We start from the raw sequence: 22349 nt of genomic DNA, 5'->3' as shown, positions 1-22349 counted from the left end.
TTCTTCCCTTCTTTCCCCTCAAATGACAGTTTCATGATTCAAGTACTATCCTGCAAGGTAAGAGATCCTAGTTCAGTTTCTCCCAGTGAGAGTGCCTCTAGGTCAAAGCTACAGTATTTTTGAGGAGGAATAACTGTATTTGTCCTTCAGTGAGTATAAATTTCAGATCTTTAACTATGAGGTTGCAAGTCTATGATTTCTCTTCAGCACTTTGGTCCCATAAAATAATAATTCGTTCTTCATTGATGCATTTTTGTAAGACTAGCTTTAGAGCATGCCTTCCTTTTTCTTAATGAAACTAGACTAGCATAAGAGTTAGGACAAGAGAAGAAAACATGCTTATGAATCACTGTGGACAGGGAAAGGACTGCAGTCTGAATATCTCATTTTTTTTGCATGAAAACCCTAATTACTAAGGTATTATATGAAAGAAAATGAGCGATATCTGTACTTCTATCAAGAGAATTTTAAGGAAGGGTAAGACATGTAAATTCTTTATTTCTGAAGCATATCTTCTTCCCTAATGCTGTGCTTGTACCAATAGCCTTTGCCTCTTGGGGATATTATGGGTGCTATTTTTCTCCCAGGCTGGAGCACAACTGCTGGTAGTGCCCAGTAGTGCACTATGCTGTACCAGCTCATCTTAGAACTGCTTTATTTTCTCTGCAATTTATAGAGTACTATAGCCCAGCCCTGTATGTAAAATAACACTACAATAGAACAAAAAAATCAAATTTTGATTATAGATTGGAGATCTCTTAGTGAGTATTAATTTATAAACACAACTGTATTTTACTAACTTTTATTAAGTAGTGTATTACTGAAAAGATTGTATGCAAAACTCCAGACTTGAGCATCTTCTAGGATTCTAATTTACTAAGTATTCAATTTATAAAAGATAAAAAGAGAAATGGGAACACTGAACTCTAGAAACTAAACCACAGACTTAACATTTTATATATTTTGACTCCTATTTCATCAAAAGTATTCTGTATTTTTCTGCATTAATACTTGATCTCTTAATGATTCTTATTTCTACATAAATTTACACTACAGAAACATGCATAAAAGAATACATTGCAATAGTGAAATTCTTCTCTGGTTAAGTGCAATTTATAAATTCTACTAGCATTTGAAATGAAATTCAAACTCTGTCTGTCATATTATCCTCAGAGCAGCTAGGACATGTACATATGTAATTGGATTATGATAAATTGAAAAACACCCAAAGTGCCTTACAAAAAGTCTTATGATACTTCTTCTAGGCTTTAACAGTGATTTCTTAATTTTGTATTAAAGTCTTTAATGTTAGAATTTCATACTTCCAATAAAATGAAAAATGCATAACTGCATTGAATAGCAGTTTCTAGTATTTTCCAAATTAGATGCACTATGTGAGAGAAAAATATAATGCAATAAACAAGGCTCACCTCAAAGGAATGCAAGATTTTTTATGTTTCATAAAAGCTTTAGAATGCTGACTCATCTATTTCTGATGTTTAGTTGTTGGCATGCTTTGTGTGAAGTATTTCTGATACGAGGAAAAGAATTCAAAGCTTACTGTTGCTGTGCTAAAGAAATGCATAAAACTTGCCATAAAAGTTTTATATTAATTGTATATATTAATTGTAAGGAAATATATTAATTGTAAGGAAAATGAAGAAAACAAACGCTTTTATAATTTACTCTCAGAAATTTTACAATATTTTTTCTCTGTCTTTGAGACAGTAGGAAGACTGCCATCAAATGGCTGATGTTTACTTTCTTTCCTTCCTTTCTGATTGATCCCTTCTCCAGACTTTCAAGGAAGAAATTATCACACCTTCTTTAAAAGCCTTAGTATATAAGTATAAAGGACTAAGTATATGAAGTATTATAACTTCATGGTCACAGTTTTTCCAGTTAAAAGCTAAGGTTTCTAACTTTTACTTTGTTCTTTTAAATAGTCACCCCCTCCCTTCATTTTCTGAAGGAGAGTAATTTTTACCAGAAAGAGCTTTTAGTGCAAGAATTCAGCGAAAAAAAAAATCAATGCTCTTTGGAATATGTAGTGCCGGCTAATACCCTTCAAAATCAGTAATGCGTATGTCCATGCACTCTTACGTGGTTTATTTTAGGATGAGGTCAGTCTTCTAAAGACGCTTGTTTCTTTCCATTGCCTATAAAAGGTCTAGTGACTTTAAAAGGTGACTAGTACCACCTAACCAGCCTTCAGTTGTCTAAACTGAGTAGACAAATCCTACAGTGAAAAAAAATTAAACCTCATTCATGCCCTGATGCTTGCATTTTTCAAAGCTGAGAATATGAGCAGGGAATCTGACTTTTGACTTCAGTGAACATCTTTCAGTTAACTTTAGGCTGAGATTAATTACCCACTGGATTTGCCTGTCTTTCTGCAGAGACAGATGCTTAAGTTTGGATAGTTAAAGCTACGTGAAGTGACTCTCACCCTAGCAGCTGAAAAGATACATAAGCAGGTTTTGTGACTTCTGTGATCCCTCAGTCTCTGCCTTACTCGTTAGCTTAAGCCTACCCCAGGACATCTTTGAAAAGCTCGGGAGTTGAATCAGTTTTCTTCGTGGTACTTTTTGTAAATGTTGACTATTTTCTAGTTGTTTTGGGTGTTTTTTTTAATAACGAAGTTTTTCATTATATTTGATTTAAACAAGGTTTTCTAAGTTCTAAAAAAGAGGAACACGTGCACTAGATTCACATGTCGATGAATGGTGTTGCTGGATTGATCCTGTTTTTCTGCACTGTTATTGGAGATTTTCTATTGATATCTCCTACCTATGTGATCAGTGAAGATGGGTGATTATGAATGGCAGTATTTAATAACAGTGGGCACAGGGACTAACACGATACAATATACTGCTGAAAAAGTACTCTGATTTCCAAAGTAGTCAAAACTGTCTGTAATCTATGCACTATTCATTTCACTTTAAAAAGAACATGGTCCTTTTAAATTTTCAGATAACCTAAACAAGAAAAGAGTTATCATAATGGAAATACTGAGTTTGCACATGCATATAAAAGGATTCAGAAAAGACAGATTAATATACCTGGAATTTTTGTGTGTGCTAGCTCTAGGAGTACATGTGACCTTATAAATATTTATGCAGGTTTCAAAGTCATCTGTCAACAATTAAAGTATATGTCACGTTTAATAACACAGTCTGCATAGATTAGGATTACTATAATTAGACTATTGCGTACATATTACAGCTGCAGAATGGATGAGCCAGGCTTTCTCGGGAATTTCAAAAAAGGCTTCTTCTATTTGACAATATTCTGCATGGTATTTGATTGCATCTGAATAAGTAATGTTGCAGAGAAAGAGCATAGGCAGCTACTTGAACTTGAAGCTAGCTTTTCTGAGAAAAGTTATAATCTTATCACACATACAAAGACCCAACGGGATCTAAAGAATAGTTCTATCACAGCTTTCTGAGAAGGTTCTGGTTGTAAATGGTCCACTTCTTTATGTGCCAAGAAAGCTGTTCTCAACCAATATAAGTGTCCCCTCCTCCACCACTTCCATACTTCAAGGATACCTTAATTCTCTTGATTTTGAAAAACAGGCATGATGCATTTTGACAAGACTAGGCAATAGCAACTATTTTAAGAATAGTTTGGAGGCAAAGAGGATTTAAAAATACAGCCCTTCATGCATGATAAGTCTCAATTTATGCAAAGCAGCCTTACTACGTAACGAGCATAACCAGAGGAGTATAATTCTCTAGAAGTCATGAAAATAAATGACAACTCAAGAACGGGGATGGGGCGTAAATTGGGTGGCAGGAATGCCTTGTTTTTACCTCACTAAGAATTCACTTGCCTTCTGCAAAGTACCAGCACACAATCTCAGCAACTGGAAAACTTTCAGTGTAAGGCTTATGTGGGGAATAAATGATATACTAGAGTTTGCGATAACTTTCTGTCTGAAGGATATATGTTGGAAATGAAAATAAGATATATAGGACCTCAAGAAAAACTTGGTAAATAATGCAGACTCTGAATGTGTGTTTTTGCTGTGGTGTGTCATGTGGCAAACTTATTATAAGATTGGGCCAGCCAAAGTCACAGATAAGGACTGGTGGTATGCTTCTATAACTGATATGTGATCTCACTAACCGAAGGGTGTTCCTGCTTATTAATTATTTTAGGGTCCTGCTTAATTTCTTTTGTACTGGGAGGGAAACTATTTTTGCATAGAGAATCTCTCCCCAACAAAACTGGGCTATAGACAACATTGTTATGGTCCATTGTGAGATAAATGAATACTGAAGGGTTTTGTTTCATACTAATTGAGTTCTGTACTAAATTTCTAAGGTGTCTACTCTTACATCATCTTCTAGATCGATTTAAAATGCTCTGATCTAAGGAAAAAGTACCTGTCCAACTGCTCAAGATGGAAATGTATTTTTAATACTTATATTTTTTTTTAAGTATGGTGGACGATTTTTAACTTCTGTTACCTACTGAACAATGGCTAATGCAAAAGTAAAGGCTTCCTTCTGCTTTTTTCTTGTGTTAACTTGGTTTCAAATGTTTCTGGGAGTGTACTGGTTTTAAAAAGATATAATTAATTTTTTTTTCTTGCTGAAAGACTTTTACCATTTGTTTAGAAACCTATAAAATTCTGCCTTTATGGGATGCGATGTCACATAATTGTATGACAATTTAGTGATAACTGTACATAAGAGCATCTCAGTTCTCTGAGTGCACAAATCACTTGAGGTAACAGCTTTTGTTATCTGCATATGCCTCAGTTTTATTGGAGGTAGGTGAAGTCTACATGAAGTATTATTCTGTACTCCCTCTTCTAGATCTAGAAACTATAAGGATCAATGATTTACATGCAGATTGATTAGAAAAAAAATCTGTATTCCTGATTAAGTGCAAGCCACAAGTCTTTTGTGGACCTGCCACCTACAGCAGTTATTGGTAGACATAAGTGTCTTGGAGGCATATGCTGTCATTTGTGTTAGATTTCTGAAATGCTGAGAACGCTACAAACACATCTCCTGGACGAGCTGACTGTTGATCTGAGCTGCTCACTTCCACTTTTCTGCTGTGGAGATGCGGGGGGGTGTACACATGTCAAGTCTACCTTTCATATTCCACTTGTTGTAACTTTTTTCCAGTACTTACCCAGGGCCAAAAGCAAGATGTTTCTGTCTCCTTGAGAAATAAAAAGATTTACTGTGTCCTGTTTGTCAATAATTGGTTAATTATTCCCTGTTTTGTGCTAGGCAACAATGATAATTGTTCCTATCATCTGTCAGTCATTGTACTGATAAACCATGGGTGAATTATTTCACAATGTCATCATTAGTTGTCAGAGAACAGGCTTTATAACCACTCATTAGCTTCATGACTTATTGATATAACTGAGCTATGTCATGCAGAGTACCCTTCAAAATAACTCAGCTGCATAGAGCCTGCAAATTCATATGATATTAGATTGGTATGATATGTGAACAGAAACAGACATTTTTATTTCTTTCTGACTCTTGTATTTCCTGCTGCAACATTATTTTAGTCCTTTTCAGAAAAAAATTATTGGAGAGACACAAAGTGGACGTGATTGCCTTGTGAGACCTTTTCATATCTGAGACAGGACAATGGAGTCCTTCCCTATAGTGTGTCTTAGGAGGAGCCAGCACTCCTCATACCTGCATCCTTCATATTATGTTTTGTTAACAGTCATTGTCCCAATTAATTTGTCCAAATTGTAACACCAAACTTTCAGATGAGTGATCTTTTTTGCTGTTAATTAACAGTCACCTTCCATTTAATTTAAGCAAATGTATTATTCCCCTTGTTTTTTGATTCCCTATTTCTTCACAAAAATATGGATAATTGGTGTCTCTGAAAATCTCATAAAACTTCTACTTCAGAAAGTGGCAAAAATTAATTCTGTGGCTGCTTCCTTAATATATCTGTACTCTCTCTAGGCTGTATTTTTATTTTCCAAGCTCTAAGCAGCTTCATCACTGCAGTGTGTTAAACATACACACTGCCGCAGCTGAACGGAACATCCTATTGATCTGTCACAAGAGCTTATTCAGTTTATAGAATGGTGCATGTGAGGCTCAATTATGTCAAAATAGTTAGAAAATAATTTCTTTCTCAATCTGTATACAATAATTAAAAAGGATTTTTTAAAGTTAGTCAGTAACCTAAATTAAGGTGCAAAGACCTCAAGCTGACAAAAATTCAATCAGTTCTTTGTCTGAGGGGAACTGAATAACACTGTTGCCCTGAATATATTTGTTCATTTTTCATAGAACCAAAAAGTGGTACAGATAAAACAGAAGCTTGAGGTGTTTTTTTAGTTAAAGGCAACGTTCTGTGCTATGTGCTACAATGAGAAAAAACTCGTTGAAAGCCTGGTCAGCTCACAGGGCTTTCATGGAGTTTTTACAGCCAGGAACAAAAGAATGATATCTTAGGAGCTGTTTTGGATGTCTTTGACTCCACAGGTCAAATGACCAGAATGGATTTCCAACTGAATCAGCTGTGGTGAGCTTTAGGCATAATTTTACAGCAAAACTGTTATTCTTTATGAGATGCCTTAATCGTTATGCACCCCTTTTCAACAGTCTTAAATTTTAGGATTTATCTACACCGTCTGAACTGATTTTTCTTACCAATAGAGAGAAATAGGTGGTGCCAGGATGCAGTCCACCTCATCCTATAGGTAAGTCTAAAGCAAGTCAGGGGATGGTCCTTAAAGATTCCTTTTTCTTTCTGCTGACCAGAAAATATTGGGATGAGTAGCTCAAATGTAAATGCCTGCAACTCATTGACACGAATCCTATCCAACATTCAGGAAGCTCTTCTTTTTGATTTCTAAATTTGTGCTTGAATGATATAGCAGAAACAGTTAGAGGCATGGTTTCAAACATGTCCTTAAATGCAATATTAGCCCTTCTGTCAACTTAATCCTCATGGATTTTACACAGTAGCTGTTGATTTTCCTAACTCATTCCAGAGCTGACTCACGTGAGGGCTGGAAATATTATCAAGGGAAAAAGAAAGTAGCTTTATCATGCTGCTGGTGGGTAAGAGAAAGCAGTGTGTGAGCCAGTACTACTGGTGGGTCACCTCCACTAACCATCCACTGAATTACATTCACTGAAATCAGTTCGTTGGATAAATCACCAATTTATCCAATCACAATAGGGTAGAAATAGGAAATACCTCTAATAATTGCATAATAATTTTGCTCATGATGGCACCAGTGATTATTGTAATACAGCTTTTTCTGTATCATCTTCTGAACGGCTCTCCAGATGAAATGTCAAGTAACATGTTATTCTTACAAAGTGAAAAGCATTCCAGAAGGTGTTGGTATTTTTAAAATTCTTCCTTTAACTGGCTTAATATCATGCCCTTTCACTTGAAGATCTGTGAAGTATGAGGAGAAATCAGATCCTGAAATAGTTTGTCTGCAATTTTCATTGTCTGTCATGATCCGCCATTAATTCACTTCAACTGTAACTTTAGTCTAGCGTTTTCACTAATACTGAGAGGAAACTAGGGTTTACAGATCATGAACTCTCCTTAAGTACCAATCCATGTCATAAAAGTGAGGCAACTTCTACTTTTGTAGATATAAGCTCAGAATTGCCAGAGACTGGAAATGCACAGATGGACAAGTGACGTAGTATAGACAATTTTCTGTAGAATCCAATCTTAGCTTATTTTTCAGTAGCTATTTGATATAAAGGTGCCTGTTGAAGCATTAAATAAGTATTTTATTCTTAAAAGAATAAAATAAACATTTATTGTTTTGCTACTGTCATGATTTTTATTTCTAAGAAACAGACAGACTAATAACTGATTGATAATGTTATCAATACAAACCAGTGCATGATAATAAACTAATTGATGTACATGTACTCATGTCCATACACATGAATTCTTGCTGGTTGGTTAATTCTTTTCCATTCCAAATCTTCCTTGGTATGCTTTGTTTTCTTCTGTTATTTGAAAAACCATCCAGTGTAATGATAGTCATCAGATTAATTGAAGTTGGATGAGTTAAATATCTGTAATTCTGATTAGTTCTCCATGTGTTTTCTTAAGTTCTAGTTGTTGCACTGAAAATGTTTGGTTTCAAACTTTTTTTCAGAAAATTTAATTATTAAGTTGTATAATGCTGATTACAGCATTTTTTCTCACAACTAATTTGATCTTTATTCTTGCTAGTACATTTATATATAGAGAGAACTTGCAAAGAAACAATGAAATTTTCTATTTTATAGCTATAGTATACAGTTAATGGTTGGGATCCCATTGTGCTTTTATGCACTTGGCCTAGGCACTGGGTTGTTAGCAAACAACAAAAAAAAAGTAATGTCTGGCTAAAAGAATTAACAATTCATTTGGAAAACTTGTATAGTAATTATTTATTTTCTATAAATCTCAATTTAGACACTCGCCTTTGTTCATTTGAATAGCTCCCTGCTTTCTGTTGGCTCTGTTGACTAGGATTATGATTCAGTTGCATGTACACAGACGCCTGGAGCCATTCCAGCTGCTCAGTGTCCCTTGATCTCCACCTGCTGCTCCAGAATGTCTTCTGCAAACTCTCTGTCATCACATCTCTCCACCTATGTAGTGCCCCGGGTACTCTAGGCCATCTCAAATGGCATTAGACTACCATTGAATGAATTTTGAATGAAACATCTAACATGCAAATTACTACTGAGGACCTTAGGCACCTTACATGAAAATATTTAGATTTTGTGACATCTACATTGAGGTGTAAGGATCTGGAGCCAAAAGCCAAAGAAAATCTTGGGTGAGCTTGTTCAAATGAGCTTTATCTGATCACGGTATGGCATGTTATTTAAATCAATCCTTTTATTTATTCTTGTTAGAACTCAATTGTTCATTAAACCACTTGATATCAAGCTATCTAGTGTTTCACATAGACTGTTCTGGAAAGACAGAATTTCAGCTTCTGAAGAAGAACGTTATGTCAGTCTACTACTACAAAAGAAGAAAATGATCTAATATATGCCATATCTCTTATTGTCCACCCCTGAAAAGGGAGAATGGTCTAAAAATGCACATGAGGATAAGGTAAAGGATAAAATTATTTGCAAATTATCTGAAAAAATTATTTGTAATATCTAGTGGAGGGGGTTATGCCAATAACCTTCAAAGAAATACAGTGAAACAGATGAACAGAAAAGACCAATGAGCTAAAAAATCCAAGCAGATCCATGGCTCGGAAGAACAGATATTGAAGAAGCTCATACTATAGCTTTAGAAATATTTTAAATGAAATTTTGCTGGTGATGTTTTTTTTTTCTGAAATGTACATGTTTCTTTTTCATTATTATTATCATCTGTTTCTGCTTGTAGCTATTCTGTCTTCGTGGACGAGTGAAACAGGCAAAGAACATTAGTCTCTAAACATTAATAATATATAATGTGACTTTGTTCTGTTATTTCAACTGCCTAAACAGAAAGAAGAGCACAAGCTATTATTCTGGGGTTTAATTTTGCTCTCGTTTGTTATCTTAGAAATGCCTGACTTGTTTACTTAATTTTCTGAGGATGATGTAAATCTACAGTGAGATGGTAGCAAGACATATTTTTTTAAGGCCAAAAAAACCTAAATATTTTTTAAACAAATCAAGTTGATAGTGTGCATAACTGTACTAGCAGGGATTGTACCAATGGACAAGAGCCAAGCTTTTCTTCTCTATTCACTTGGAACCAGTAATAACTGGAAAGAAAAGTAATCACTCATGACTCACATGAGAAGGAACTTCTTTCCTTTGAGGGTGGCAGAGCACTGGAACAGGCTGCCCAGAGAGGTGGTGGAGTCTCCCTCTCTGCAGACATTCAAAACCTGCCTGGACGTGTTCCTGTGTAACTGGCTCTGGGTGACCCTGCTCTGGCCAGGGGGGTTGGACTGAATGATCTCCAGGGGTCCCTTCCAAACCTATGATTCTATGATTCTATGATTCTATGACAGAACTCATGTGAGAACCTGACTTGAGGGCTTTTTAACTGTAAAATGCACTCCCAGATATAAAGTAAGATTTTTACAGCAGACAAGACTTTGTCTTTAATAAAGTAACAAATGAGGAAAAGGATACTTTTTGACAGACAATTGTATTTAGGAGCTGTATCTATATAGCTAAATAAGAATTGGATCGAGGATGAGAGCACGCGCTGCTTCATGTCTCCAGTGCTCACAATTAGCCTCTTTAATAAGAGAGTTACCTTTGGGAGAACTGTTTGGAATAATCCAAAACAGATGTAAATTACAAAGATTGAGAAATGTCGACATTCAGTATCTATTGCTCTAGCTCATTCCCCGGTTCTCTTTTATTCGGCACTGTAGGCATCCTAAAAAGTTGTATCATCTGTTGCATTACATAAAATTGGTCAGGGATTGCAGGTGTCCTACTTCCCAGAGCAGAATAACTATATCTAGGCTGCCTGTTGGGAACAGTCCCTAGACTATGCTAAGGCTCAAACTGGGGTCAAGCATTTTTTGTGGAGAGTGCTGGCAGGGTCAGTTCAAACCTGTGGTGGCTGGGAAGCATGCTGACGATGGAACAAAATGGACAGCATATGCTCGTGCTTGGGCCCACAACCTGGCTTTTTTGAAGTGTACCTTCAGTGAAAATTATTAGTCATTTCTACCTAATTCAGTAGTTAACTGTCTGTGAGAATTTTGTTTGCTTACTAAGTGGTTTTGAATGCTACATAAATAACTACTGAAAATAAATGTCTGGATTTTGAAGTAGTAGTATAATAATAAGCTGGGATAATTCCTATTTCTACTGTTCAAGCAGCAGCTGTTTTGATCCTGAGGTAATAAAGGAATATCAAGAAAGCACAAAGGGCAGGTTAGAGCTGCGAGGTGCAGAGCTGGCTCACAGCCACCTTACTGATCCCTGCTCCTGTTCAGGGAGCAGAATGGATGTCTATTTCTTTCTGTCTTCAGATGAGTTGGCTTAGACTGGAGAGAAATGTTGTGTTACTTCCATCAGAATTCCAGACCGCTGTTTGGCTGGTGATTTTATGGAGTAGAATGAGTCTGCAGACTTAGCCCTGGATCTTGGGTAGGAAACAGTGGATTTGACATAGTAGTGTGTGCGTTGCTTGTACTTTCTGCATCATCTCAGGGCTGTAAAGGTTATAGCTGATTAGAAACCTCTTTTTCTCTTTGCAAATTTAATTGAAAAAGCAAAAACTAAGAAAGGAGCTGATGTACTTTACACAAAGCTACAGCTTTTTATTTAAAAAAACCACCACCAACACGGGCCACAATCATGAGGGACTAAAAGAGTTGTAATAGTATTTATCTAAATATTAGGTCCCAATATAAGCTGGACTTCAAATTTAGAATACATATTTTTGTTAAGGATCTTTTCCATTATTGGAAACGAAACGCTGCAGGAGATTCTTTTTAAGATAAGATTTTTAAGTATTCAGGTATGTAATGCTAGGCAGAGGAATAAACTGTAGCATAGTTTATTCCTCTCATTTGAAAGAGTTCAAAATAGTCATACTTCTAGAAATGATTCTTCTAGATTTGATTTGATTAGGTAAATTGGATTCACTGCTGGGATCCTTTGGGATTCCCTTTGCAAGTAGTTATGATACACACATAAATGAAAGAGAGGAAATATTATGACTGAGCTTAGTTCACATTGACTGCAACAGAGTGTCATCAAGATATTTTTATTGAAAAAGAATAAAATAAAATTCATAGAAAATCAATGTTTCGCCTGAAGGTATATGATGTGTAAGATAAGTAAATAGGATACTAGATTTTTGTTGAAAGAGAACCAATATCGCATCAGTTTCAATAGTGTAAACATAAGTTCCCTTGCCTTTCAGTGTTATCACTCACAAGAGATGAAAACACTTGTAACTCCCTGCAAGCACAGGAAAGTAAAAAAAGTTTTTTCATTTAAACCAGATTTACTTACATGAATTCATAGATTTCTGAGAGCTAGAAGGGACCATTTTGGTTATTTAGTCTAACCTCTTGCATACACCGTCCTTGAACCTCTGAATTAAATCATACTTTAAGACCAAAACCTATTTGATCCAGAACATATACATACCTGACCAGAACTGTTAATAAATTATTTTGATATAAAACAACCTTCATGGATATTTTAAATACATGACATTAGTAATATAGATTTGTTTGATTCACTTTGAATGTATAAATAAAAGGTTTTGATTATTTTGCTATTTTCATATTCTTTGGCCTGCTACACAAATCTGTCAAACTTGTTTGCCATGTAGGTGCTTACAAAGCTTGTTAAATAAATTCTTGAGGTGGGGTTTTTTTGGTACACTTAAGGAGGAGCTCCTTGGTTAAAAACAAAACTATTTTTTTTGTTCCTTTTTAACCACTGTAATAGAATTCCTGTGCCATCCTTTCTGAATAGAGGAAACAAGGACTGGATTTAGGACTAATATAACATCCCTAATCTGACTTACTATTCCTATTTCTGTCCCCAAAGATATCACATTAACATCTTTGGTTAGAACACTGCTTTTGATAATTCTGGTTACCCAGAACACCCACAATTGTTTTACAGAACAGAATATTTTGTCTTCTAATACACATGTAATACAATATTTAGTCTTGCAATTTTAAATTTGTCTGTATTTTAGTATGTGTTTAAAAATTCATTCAGTTACCTGGCTTACTAGATGAGGTATTTTCTTAAACAAGTTTGTCACTTCTCTTTGTTATTTAGTAGTTCTCCAGTTCTTGTACCAATGAAAGGTTCATCATTACCAGTAAATCAGCCTCATCAGGGGCCCAATTTATATACCTCTATGCAAATGCACATAGCATGGGGAATAAACAAGAGGAGTCAGAGATGTGTGTGTACCAGTATGGTCTTACTGGTATCACGGAGACGTTGTCCACGTGTCCGTTGATGTCCAAGTGGAAACCAGTGAGAAGTGGTGTTCCTCAGGGGTCAGTTCTGGGGACAGTGCTGTTTAACATCTTTGTCAGCGACATGGACAGTTGGATGGAGTGTACCCTCAGCAAATTTGCTGACAACACCAAGCTGTGTGGTGCTGTTGACATGCTGGAGGGAAGGGATGCCATCCAGAGGGACCTGGGCAGGCTGGAGAGGTGTGCCTGTGCCAACCTCATGAAGTTCAACAAGGCAAAGTGCAAGGTCCTGCATCTGAATTGGGGCAATCCCAAGTACAAATACAGTCTGGATGGAGAATGGATTGAGAACAGCCCTGAGGAGAAGGACTTGGGAGTGTTGGTTGCTGAGAAGCTCAACGTGAGCTGGCAACGTGTGTTTGCATCCCAGAAAGCCAACCGCATCCTGTGCTGCATCAAAAAAAACATGGCCCGCAGGTTGAGGGAGGTGATTCTGCCCGTCTATACTCTCGTGAGACCCCATCTGGGGTAGACCCCCCAAAATAAGAAGGACATGGACCTGTTGGAGAAAGTCCAGAGGAGGGCCACGAAGATGATCAGAAGGCTGGAGCACCGCTGCTATGAGGACAGGCTGAGAGAGTTGGGATTATTCAGCCTGGAGAAGAGAAGGCTCTGGGAAGCCCTTACAATGGCCTTCCAGTACCTAAAGGGGGCCTATAGGAAAGATGGGGAGGGACTCTTTATCTGGGAGTGTGGTGACGGGATGAGGAGTAACAGTTTTAAACTGGAAGAGGGTAGATTTAGATTAGATATTAGGAAGAAATTTTTCACTGTGAGGGTGGTGAGGCACTGGAACAGGTTGCACCGGGAAGTTGTAGATGCCCCATCCCTGGAGGTGTTCAAGGCCAGCTCGGATGAGGCTTTGAGCAGCCTGGTCTAGTGGGAGGTGTTCCTGCCCATGGCAGGGGGTTGGAACTACGTGATCTTTAAAGTCCCTTCCAACACAAACCGTTCTGTGATTCTATGATTGCCATTTTGTGTTGTATGCTGCTTTCCAGGTCATTGATAAAAATCTTAAACAATCTTGAAAAATTGCCAGACCCTGTAGGACTATTCAACAACCACACATTCTTAGTGATAGTTTTCCTAATTATGTTTACACTCTGAGATTTGTTATGAATCTTCAAATACCCTTATACATGCCTCTGTAGCTGCTGTGAGCAATTCTTCTTACCGAAACTTTTTATAGCACCAAGTCATATATTTACAGAACTCTGCAAGTACTTTATTACAACAGTGTAACTTCTGTCACACAAACCTGCATTTTCTTTCTAAAAGATGAAATTTCACAAAATTTATTAATGGTTCTTTTTGGTATTATAACCATTTTTAGAATTGCTATTTCTGTCAAAGAAAGCGTTCCAATAAGCCACCAGTGAAAATTCCAAGGGGTCTTCAGGCAATTGGGCAGTAAAAGACCTAAGCCGGATGCCCAACTTCCCAAAGCTATGTAGTCAAGGTGTGAAGTTGGAGACTCCCAGGGACCTTTCAGCTGTTCTACACCTGAATAATTCACCTGTGCTCATGTACCAGAGTAGTGGTAAGAAAACACAAATTCTCTGTGAAAATAAAATTCCACCAGCAAAGGATATGTTTTTGATACCAAAATCTTAGTTCAACAAACTTTCACCAAAACTAAGGGAAAGATCCAGCAAATCTAGCCTGGAATATCGGTGTGCCTACTGCAACCTCACAACACTGGTGACCTAACCCTTGCCATAATTCAGTCAAACTAACATGGTTCAAAATAATATTTGCTGCTTATTTCATTGAAATTGAAAGACAATGATGCATAATTAAGTTCACAGTATTTTTTTTTAAAGACAGTAATTTTATAGAATAGGAAACCTTTTTGGACACCTAAAAGAAAAAGAGATTATTTTAGCCTGCAATAAAAAGAGAAGAACATTTATTATACGAGGTTTTTTTAGGCACACAGTATACAGCTAGTAATTTTCCTTATTCAGCCGGAAGACCCAGTAAGTGTATACAAAAAAATCATCCAGTTATAACCTGTGTTTCTTTTCCTCTTAAATAATAGCTTTATAAAAATTGCAGCACAACAGACTAATCATTTTAAATGCCTTTTATCTTTATTTGTAATGTGAATCAAACTAGCTTTGAAGAAGTACATAGGTATAAATTTATTAAAAAAATTATACTAGATCTAAGCCAGGCTTGGTAGAGAACCAGCACTGAGATCTGTGAATTTATATGGAGACAATATTTCCTCTTGTGCCATTAAGGAGAGTGAAGAGAAAAACAAAATCCAAATTACAGATAAGCGTGTTCATTCCTTAATCTCTACTCTTTCAAGTTTTTTCAAATTTTGGAAAAAGTTGAAGAACAATTTTTCAATGTTGAAACTGCATTTAAAGAAACTTAGTGGGATTGTCTGAGTTTTCAGATCTAAATTCATAAGTCAATAACGTTCAATATGTAGAAAGGAAAAAAAAAAGAAAACATAACTACTTTGGGCTGAAGTTTAGCGAAGCAGGAAAATATAAAGACCTTATTACTCTAATACATTTTGAAGACTGAGCCAGAGATACTGAATGTAGAAGGGGATGCATGTTTTCAGGCTGAAAAAATGTATATATGTAAATATATACTATACTATACTATACTATACTATACTATACTATACTATACTATACTATACTATGGAAACCTTGTTTGAAAAACTGTCTTGCTGGAGGTTCATTCCCACATTTATGCCACAAAGCTCAGGGACAAAGACTAACCTGTCATACAGCTGGCTTTGGAGCTGTGTCATGATTTGAACTGGGCCAAAAAAAAAAGAAAAGTGTCCTGTTTAACTGGGTGTAGTTCATTAAACTGGCTGTGTTTTGTTTCCATAAATACTGTGTTGGCAAAAGTATGGCATCATTAGTTACTATCATTCTGTGGATCCTGGAGTTTTCTTTTAAAATCAGATAATTATTAGAGAGACATATATGAAATTTTGAGTACTCGCTGAAGTTTTCCATCTGTACCGCTAACTTGTATACCCTATCTTCAGCTGTTACAGGGCAAATCATTTCCTAAATATCATAAATGGGATCTCCAACAAACAGGCAGTGGTGGAGGTGTGGATGAACAAATCAGTGGAGACTGTGATGATGAAGATGGTTGTGGAGGATCAGGAAGTGGAGAAGTCAAAAGAGTCCTGAAAATTACAGACAGTAAGTCCATTATTCTATTTCCTTCGTACATTTAAATAGTCAATTAGCATATTTCCCACTAAGAAATACCACTTAATTATCTTGGAAAAGGTGTGGAAAAGTTGTCTGTATAACAGTTCCAAGATTTATAGGAATAGGACTGCAATTATAGGATTTCTGTGAGCATGGTATCATGACTATCAGTTTCAGCATAACACATTAATACATATTTGGCATAATGTAGACAGACCTCAACACAGTATTTTAGTCAGATAAAAAGTGTTAAAATGACTTGTTCCTGTGAGTTACTACTTACACATAAAAGGTTTGGCAACTAAGCAGAGAAATTGTTCTAACTTTTCATGGAACTGTGGGAAAATATAAGGTTTAGTTGTAGCTGAATTTCATAGAGCAGTATTGGAACCAATGTACTGTAGCCCACTCAGCATCAATGCTTCTTACACTTCTTTCTGCCTTTTTACTTTTTTTTTGTTTTTTATGTCTGCGGTGTGTTTTTTTTTTTTCTTTTCTGAACCACATTTTTAACATTCTTCTTCAAAAAATTTTGACATCAGAGCAATTGGATTGAAGCACAAGTAAGTTAAGTACTTCTCTGCATCCAGACATTATTCTGTGTCACTTACTTCTCTTCCAAGTGCAGAAATATAGGCAGAGATGATGGTAATAGAAGCCTGGTATCATAAAAATTGCATTTCTGAATTTTGGTGTTTTTTTTTTTTTTTTTCATTTTTCTGAATTTTGCATTTGAAATTCGACACTAATGAATAATAAGTCAAGGTTGGGGTCAATCCCTGAATTTACCTGTATTTACTGAATTAGAGTGTATCCCAAGTTTCCAAGCTTAGGTGAGAACCCCAGGTCCTTTTTGACTTGACAGTGAAAAGACAATCTAGAAATGTGGCCGTAGAGCAGCTATAGTGTACGCTTGCCCAATTCTGATCTAAACAGCTGGAGAAATGAGACTGAGTATCCTGGAGCAAGCCTTAGCAGGTCAGCTTAGATTCAGCCTAAGATGCTGTTGCACTGATACCTTGTCTGTACATTTTCAAGTCCTGCTGTACTTCTTTAGATGGGAATTTAAGAGGTCTGCAAAAAGATTTGGACACTTACTTCCTGAGAATGCATTTGAAGATTTAACTTTGGAAAAAGAAGTTAGAGATCAAATATTTAAAAACAGATGTACTTTGGAATACTGGATATGTTATATCTATTTGATAATGACATTCCGTGGTATGGAAAGACTGTAAAATAGTCTTAGAATATGACTAGAGCTATTAAGCAAGTATTAAATGACAAAAGAATTGTAAGAATAGTACATTTTCTTTCACCCTCTTCTACTGCGTTATAATTTCCTTCATATTGATATATTTAGTGTAATCTTTTCAAATGCCAAAAATATAATTAGCCTTCATATTCTCTTTATACTACATGTTTTATAAATCTCTAGAATTATAAACTATGTATTAGGCATACTGAAGTTTGCACGTAATGCTGTTTCATTTGAACCTTTTCTGAGACAGTACTTAACAAAACTATGAGTCCATACCATTCAATATAATGACCTGTGCATATATATTGAATTACTAGTACCTTTGATGAGCTGTTGTGATTTTATGGATTTATGCTGCCATGAATTTAATATTTGGAATGCGCCTTAAAAGGTGTCTTGAATGTATATCAGAAAGAGTCACACATAACATTACTTTACTTTGTTCTGGGGTATCACGCGCGTTTACTGACATCGACTTTCTGTCCAGTAGAACTGCTAAAACATTCCAATTAGTAAGAATTTTGTTACAATATAAGTCAGGAAAATCTTTTTCTTTAGAAATCACTTAAGTGTATATTTAAAATAAACAAAACAGGGGCTTGAACAATTCTTTTGAAATGTTGTGATGTAAGAGTGAGAATTCGGGAATTAAAAGCTAAATTGAAAGTGAAAAAAAGTTAAGTAAGTGTATTTTAGTAAGCAAACAAAATTATCATATCAAGATTTATGATTTTATGTGAGAAATTAAAATGCAATTAAAAAATTAAAAGGCAACATCATCACAATTTAAGTTGCTGATAGTTATTAGCTTCAGGTGACCGGTATCAATTTTAAGCTGAACTCTTTGTTTTTGAACTGGGAAGCTAGATTTACTCCGGTGATATTTCTTATTGATCTTTGAAAAGCATGACTGAACTTCAGCTAAACCTAGATGTTGACTACAGCATATTTGATCCTCAATGTTAGCTTGTTAGTTCTAGTGCTTTTTTGTGCATCCCATTTTTTTTTTTAGTTGCATGCGAATGGCCAGAAACCTCTGAGTATTCTTCTGTATTTAGATATGTCATGGAATCACAGAATCACAGAATGGTAGGGGTTGTAAGGGACCTTCGGAGAACACCTAGTCCAACCCTTCTGCCAAAGAAGGTTCACCTGGAGCAGGCTGGACAGGAACACATCCAGGAGGGTTTTGAATATCTCCAGAGAAGGAGACTCTAAAACCTCTCTGGGCAGCCTGTTCCAGTGCTCTGTCAGCCTCAAAGCAAAGAAGTTTTTCCTCATGTTCAGATGTAACTTCCTGTGTTCCAGTTTGTGCCCACTGCCCCTTGTCCTGTCACCAGGTACCACTTGATCACAATCCTCTGAGCCCTGACATTCAGCCAGTTCTCAATCCACCTCAGTGTCCATTCATCTAACCCACACTTCCTAAGCTTACCTATGAGGACATTACGGGATATGCGACGGGATATGTCATATATAAATATTCATATATGTCATAGAAGACCAACCAAACTTATTTGTTATATAGAAGCTTATATTTGTAGTCCTAAATAAACTGATACAAAAAAGAAAAAAATCCACACTTGCAGTGTGAACAATATTGAAAAGTTAGATTTGTTCAAATCCAACCCTTCATAAGCTTCTGATCTGCAAACGCTTGCAATCTTGCTCAGAAGCCAAGCTCAAGAGTCGCTGTACATCTGTATAATATTACTTTGTTTCTTCTGGTATATAACAGATCATTGTTCAGGTTTTCCACTGTTACATGCTGCTTCTATGCATTATAAAACACTCACTTATTAGTGTAACGAACGTGACCACTTTTTTAAGCTGAAAAACAGACCTCAGCTGCAGTAGGACTGGACAAGTAGAGATACAATGAACTGAGTTGGCCAATGTCCACATAGCAACTTAGGAATCATGGCAGAAGAAAAATGATGCACAGTAGAAATATCAGTGGCCTAGTATTTCATTGCTGTTAACTTTCAGTTTGCAAAAAAACTGTAAGAAAACCATAAAGACAGAAGGCAGAAATAGGGTGGGGCAAAGAACACATAAATGTGGGTGATAGTCCTGTTTCTCTATAATACAGAGACTTAGTCTTCCATCCATATTGATAAATAGGTGACAGTAGACGTGTAAAAGACAGGAATGACACCAGGATTAAACTGTAGCACCAAATAGTTTGAATGTGGGAATACGAACTCAACTTTTACTGTTGCAGTTTTAAATACATACTCTTGTTACAGTCATTTTGTCTAAGAAGAACTTTTAAGTAAAAACAACTTCTAAGAAGTTTTAATAAACTCCAGAAACCAGATACTTTCTTGTCATATTGGTATAGGACTTTATAATGCATTTAAAATTTTTGAAGCTCAAAATATAATTATGACATAGAATAGGTAAGTTATTTCATAATTATTTCCTTTTAATATGTCACATTAAAAGCATTGAAAAAAGATTATTTATGGGGTTTAGTAACATTTTTTTTATACACGGAGTCATACAGATAGTTTTATTTTTTCCTCACCAAAGAAACTTTTTACAGTCTTAATTTTCTGGGCAACTTTGCATTGTCTCATAATCAGCCAGGAAAGAAAGGGTAATTATTACCTATTTTGTACCGTAACAGAGTCTGGAGGTCCTCACCAAAGTCCGAGTTCCTTTTCATTAACTCTTCCAGACATTTTCACCAAGGAAACGATCTTGTCTGCCACAAATTCATAACCGTAATAAGCTGATAAAGTATGATACAGAAGTAGCCCTTTTAAGTATGTTGCTTTGTATAAAATGTAAAGACAAGTCTGCCTTTTTTTTGATGCCATGTCATTGCCTTCTAAACACGTGTACGATGCTCAGACCTGAAAGGAAGAGAGGGGAAGGGAGGAGATATGTTTCTGCCAAGACAAACCTCTAGCAATTTCATGTGAACACATAGCCTCTGAAGTCAAAGATGACTTATTTCTACAGCGTTACAGATGTAAGAATTGTTTTCATTTAATGTTGGAGACTGACAAATGTGTGATGGCAGGCTTTAGGCTTTGGAAGGCCAATGAAGAGATTTGATATTTATGACTCATAAGTGATAGCCCTAGCATTACAGGAGTGCTTAAAATATGTTGTATTTTGAAAAATTCTGGTTTTCATATCAGTCAATCCTTACATTACATTCAATATTTCAAAGCCCTATACTTGTTCTGAATGCTTCGCTCTTCCTAAGTGCCTTTAAAATACAGCAAATTGGTACTCTTATTTGAAGGAATAGTACTAGAAAGGATTGTGCACTTTAAATTTGTAAAATAAACAGTAGTATAAAGCCCTGACACTTCATTTACTAGTTTTATTCTGCTCTAACCCAGGAGCTCCCACAGGACTATTTCATGAGTCACAATGAATTACTTCCTCAAAACCCACTGCAGAATGCAAGAGGTAATAACAACAAATACTTATCACCTATATATTGATTTGAATCTGTTTTCAAACAAACAGCTCCGTGAGGAAGGGCTTATCCTGATATCACTCCTCTGAGGTACTCAATACCATCTATAAAAATTCTCATAAGACTTTTATCAAGGCCACTAATTTTCTGAAAAGCACTCTACCACTGCTTTGTCTTTCTTTTTCTCAATTTGCCATGCAACGTGGGTGTTTCTTTACTACACCAAGAGATCTCCTAGTTAGGGTCTCATCAAAGGTGTCTTTGTGTTTAAGGTATTTACAGGCAAATCTGGTCTCTCACTTGCTTTTTTGTCTCACCTGATATTCATCCTGTCTGAGGCAAAAAGTCTCCAAAAAGTTTTGGTTTTTTTTTTAGGACTGCTTAATCTGTAGATTATTTTTTTCTTGTTCAGACTATGCGATAGAGGGAAAGTAACTTTGAGAAGGCTTTATTTTGTCATTTTCTGTTGTGGTTTAACCTGGCACGCAGGTAAACACCATACGGCCGTTCGCTCATTCCCCTCAAGTAGGGTGGGGGAGAGACTCAAAATAAAGGTAGAAATCGTGGGTTGAGATAAAGACAGTTTAATAGGACAGAAAAGGAAGGGAAAATAATAACAATGGTAAAATAATATGCTAAACAAGTGATGCACAATGCAATTGCTCACCACCCACTGAATGATGCCCAGCCAGTCCTTAAGCAGCGGCCGCCACTCCCTGGCCAACTCCTCCCTGTTTTATTGTTCAGTGTGACTTCATATGGTATGGAATATTCCTTTGGCCAGTTTGGATCAGCTGTCCTGGCCGTGTCCCCTCCCTGCCTTTGCTGGCAGGGCAGTATGAGAAGCTAAAAAGTCCTTGACTTAATGTAAGCACTGCTCAGCAATGACTAAAACATCGGTGTGTGATCAACATTATTCTCATCCTAAATCCAGAACACAGCACTACACCAGCTACTAGGAAGAAAGTTAACTCTACAACAGCTGAAACCACGACATCTCCAGGTAAAAAGAGGATACTGTGATTCAAATAAACCAGTCTGTGTCACTTATCTGATGTTATATACTCAAGTCTCAAACAACCTTTCTCCTCCGTCTGATCCTTCACTCACTTCAGTATAGTTGCTTTCTTCTTTTTTTTTTTTTTTTTTAATTTTAGATCTGATTCTGATGGCATCTTCTGTGATCAAAGCTTCTTAAAGCTAGCACACGTGTGAAACTTCATTAGGCTCCCTAATTCAAAGAGAGCAAATGTCACTAACTGCTATACCTGGAAATGTTCAAATTCTGTAGTGGCTTTTCCATCTTGCTTCTCACCACTGGCAGGCCTACCCAGGGCAGGGCACAATATTTTCCTAAATAGAAAAAGAAGAGTTATATCAATTCAGTAATACCAATTCACATGAACAGGTGGAATTAGAAGAAAGAGCAACAGTATCTCCCATTTGTACAGCTGCTTCCCTTAGTTGCTTCATCAGCCATTCCCA

At 36.2% G+C, this 22349-nt stretch overlaps 1 protein-coding gene across 8 annotated transcripts in view; it reads left to right on the top strand.

The window, feature by feature from the left end:
• GPC5 (glypican 5) overlaps nucleotides 1-22349 on the top strand; it is a 735781-nt gene that overhangs the window by 375028 nt on the left and 338404 nt on the right. For all 8 annotated transcript variants that reach the window (XR_012584227.1, XM_074563128.1, XM_074563139.1 and 5 more), the window contains one exon: nucleotides 15993-16155. Coding sequence is in view for 7 of the 8 variants with exons in the window: in XM_074563101.1 (XP_074419202.1) it covers nucleotides 15993-16155 (163 nt within the window). In the remaining variant the exon portion in view is untranslated. The remainder of the gene's footprint in view (nucleotides 1-15992; nucleotides 16156-22349) is intronic.

Source organism: Larus michahellis, chromosome 1 (assembly GCF_964199755.1).
Source record: "Larus michahellis chromosome 1, bLarMic1.1, whole genome shotgun sequence".
NCBI lineage: Eukaryota > Metazoa > Chordata > Aves > Charadriiformes > Laridae > Larus > Larus michahellis.
The sequence above is the reverse complement of the archived record's forward strand: the minus strand, read 5'-3'. Positions and strand labels throughout refer to the sequence as shown.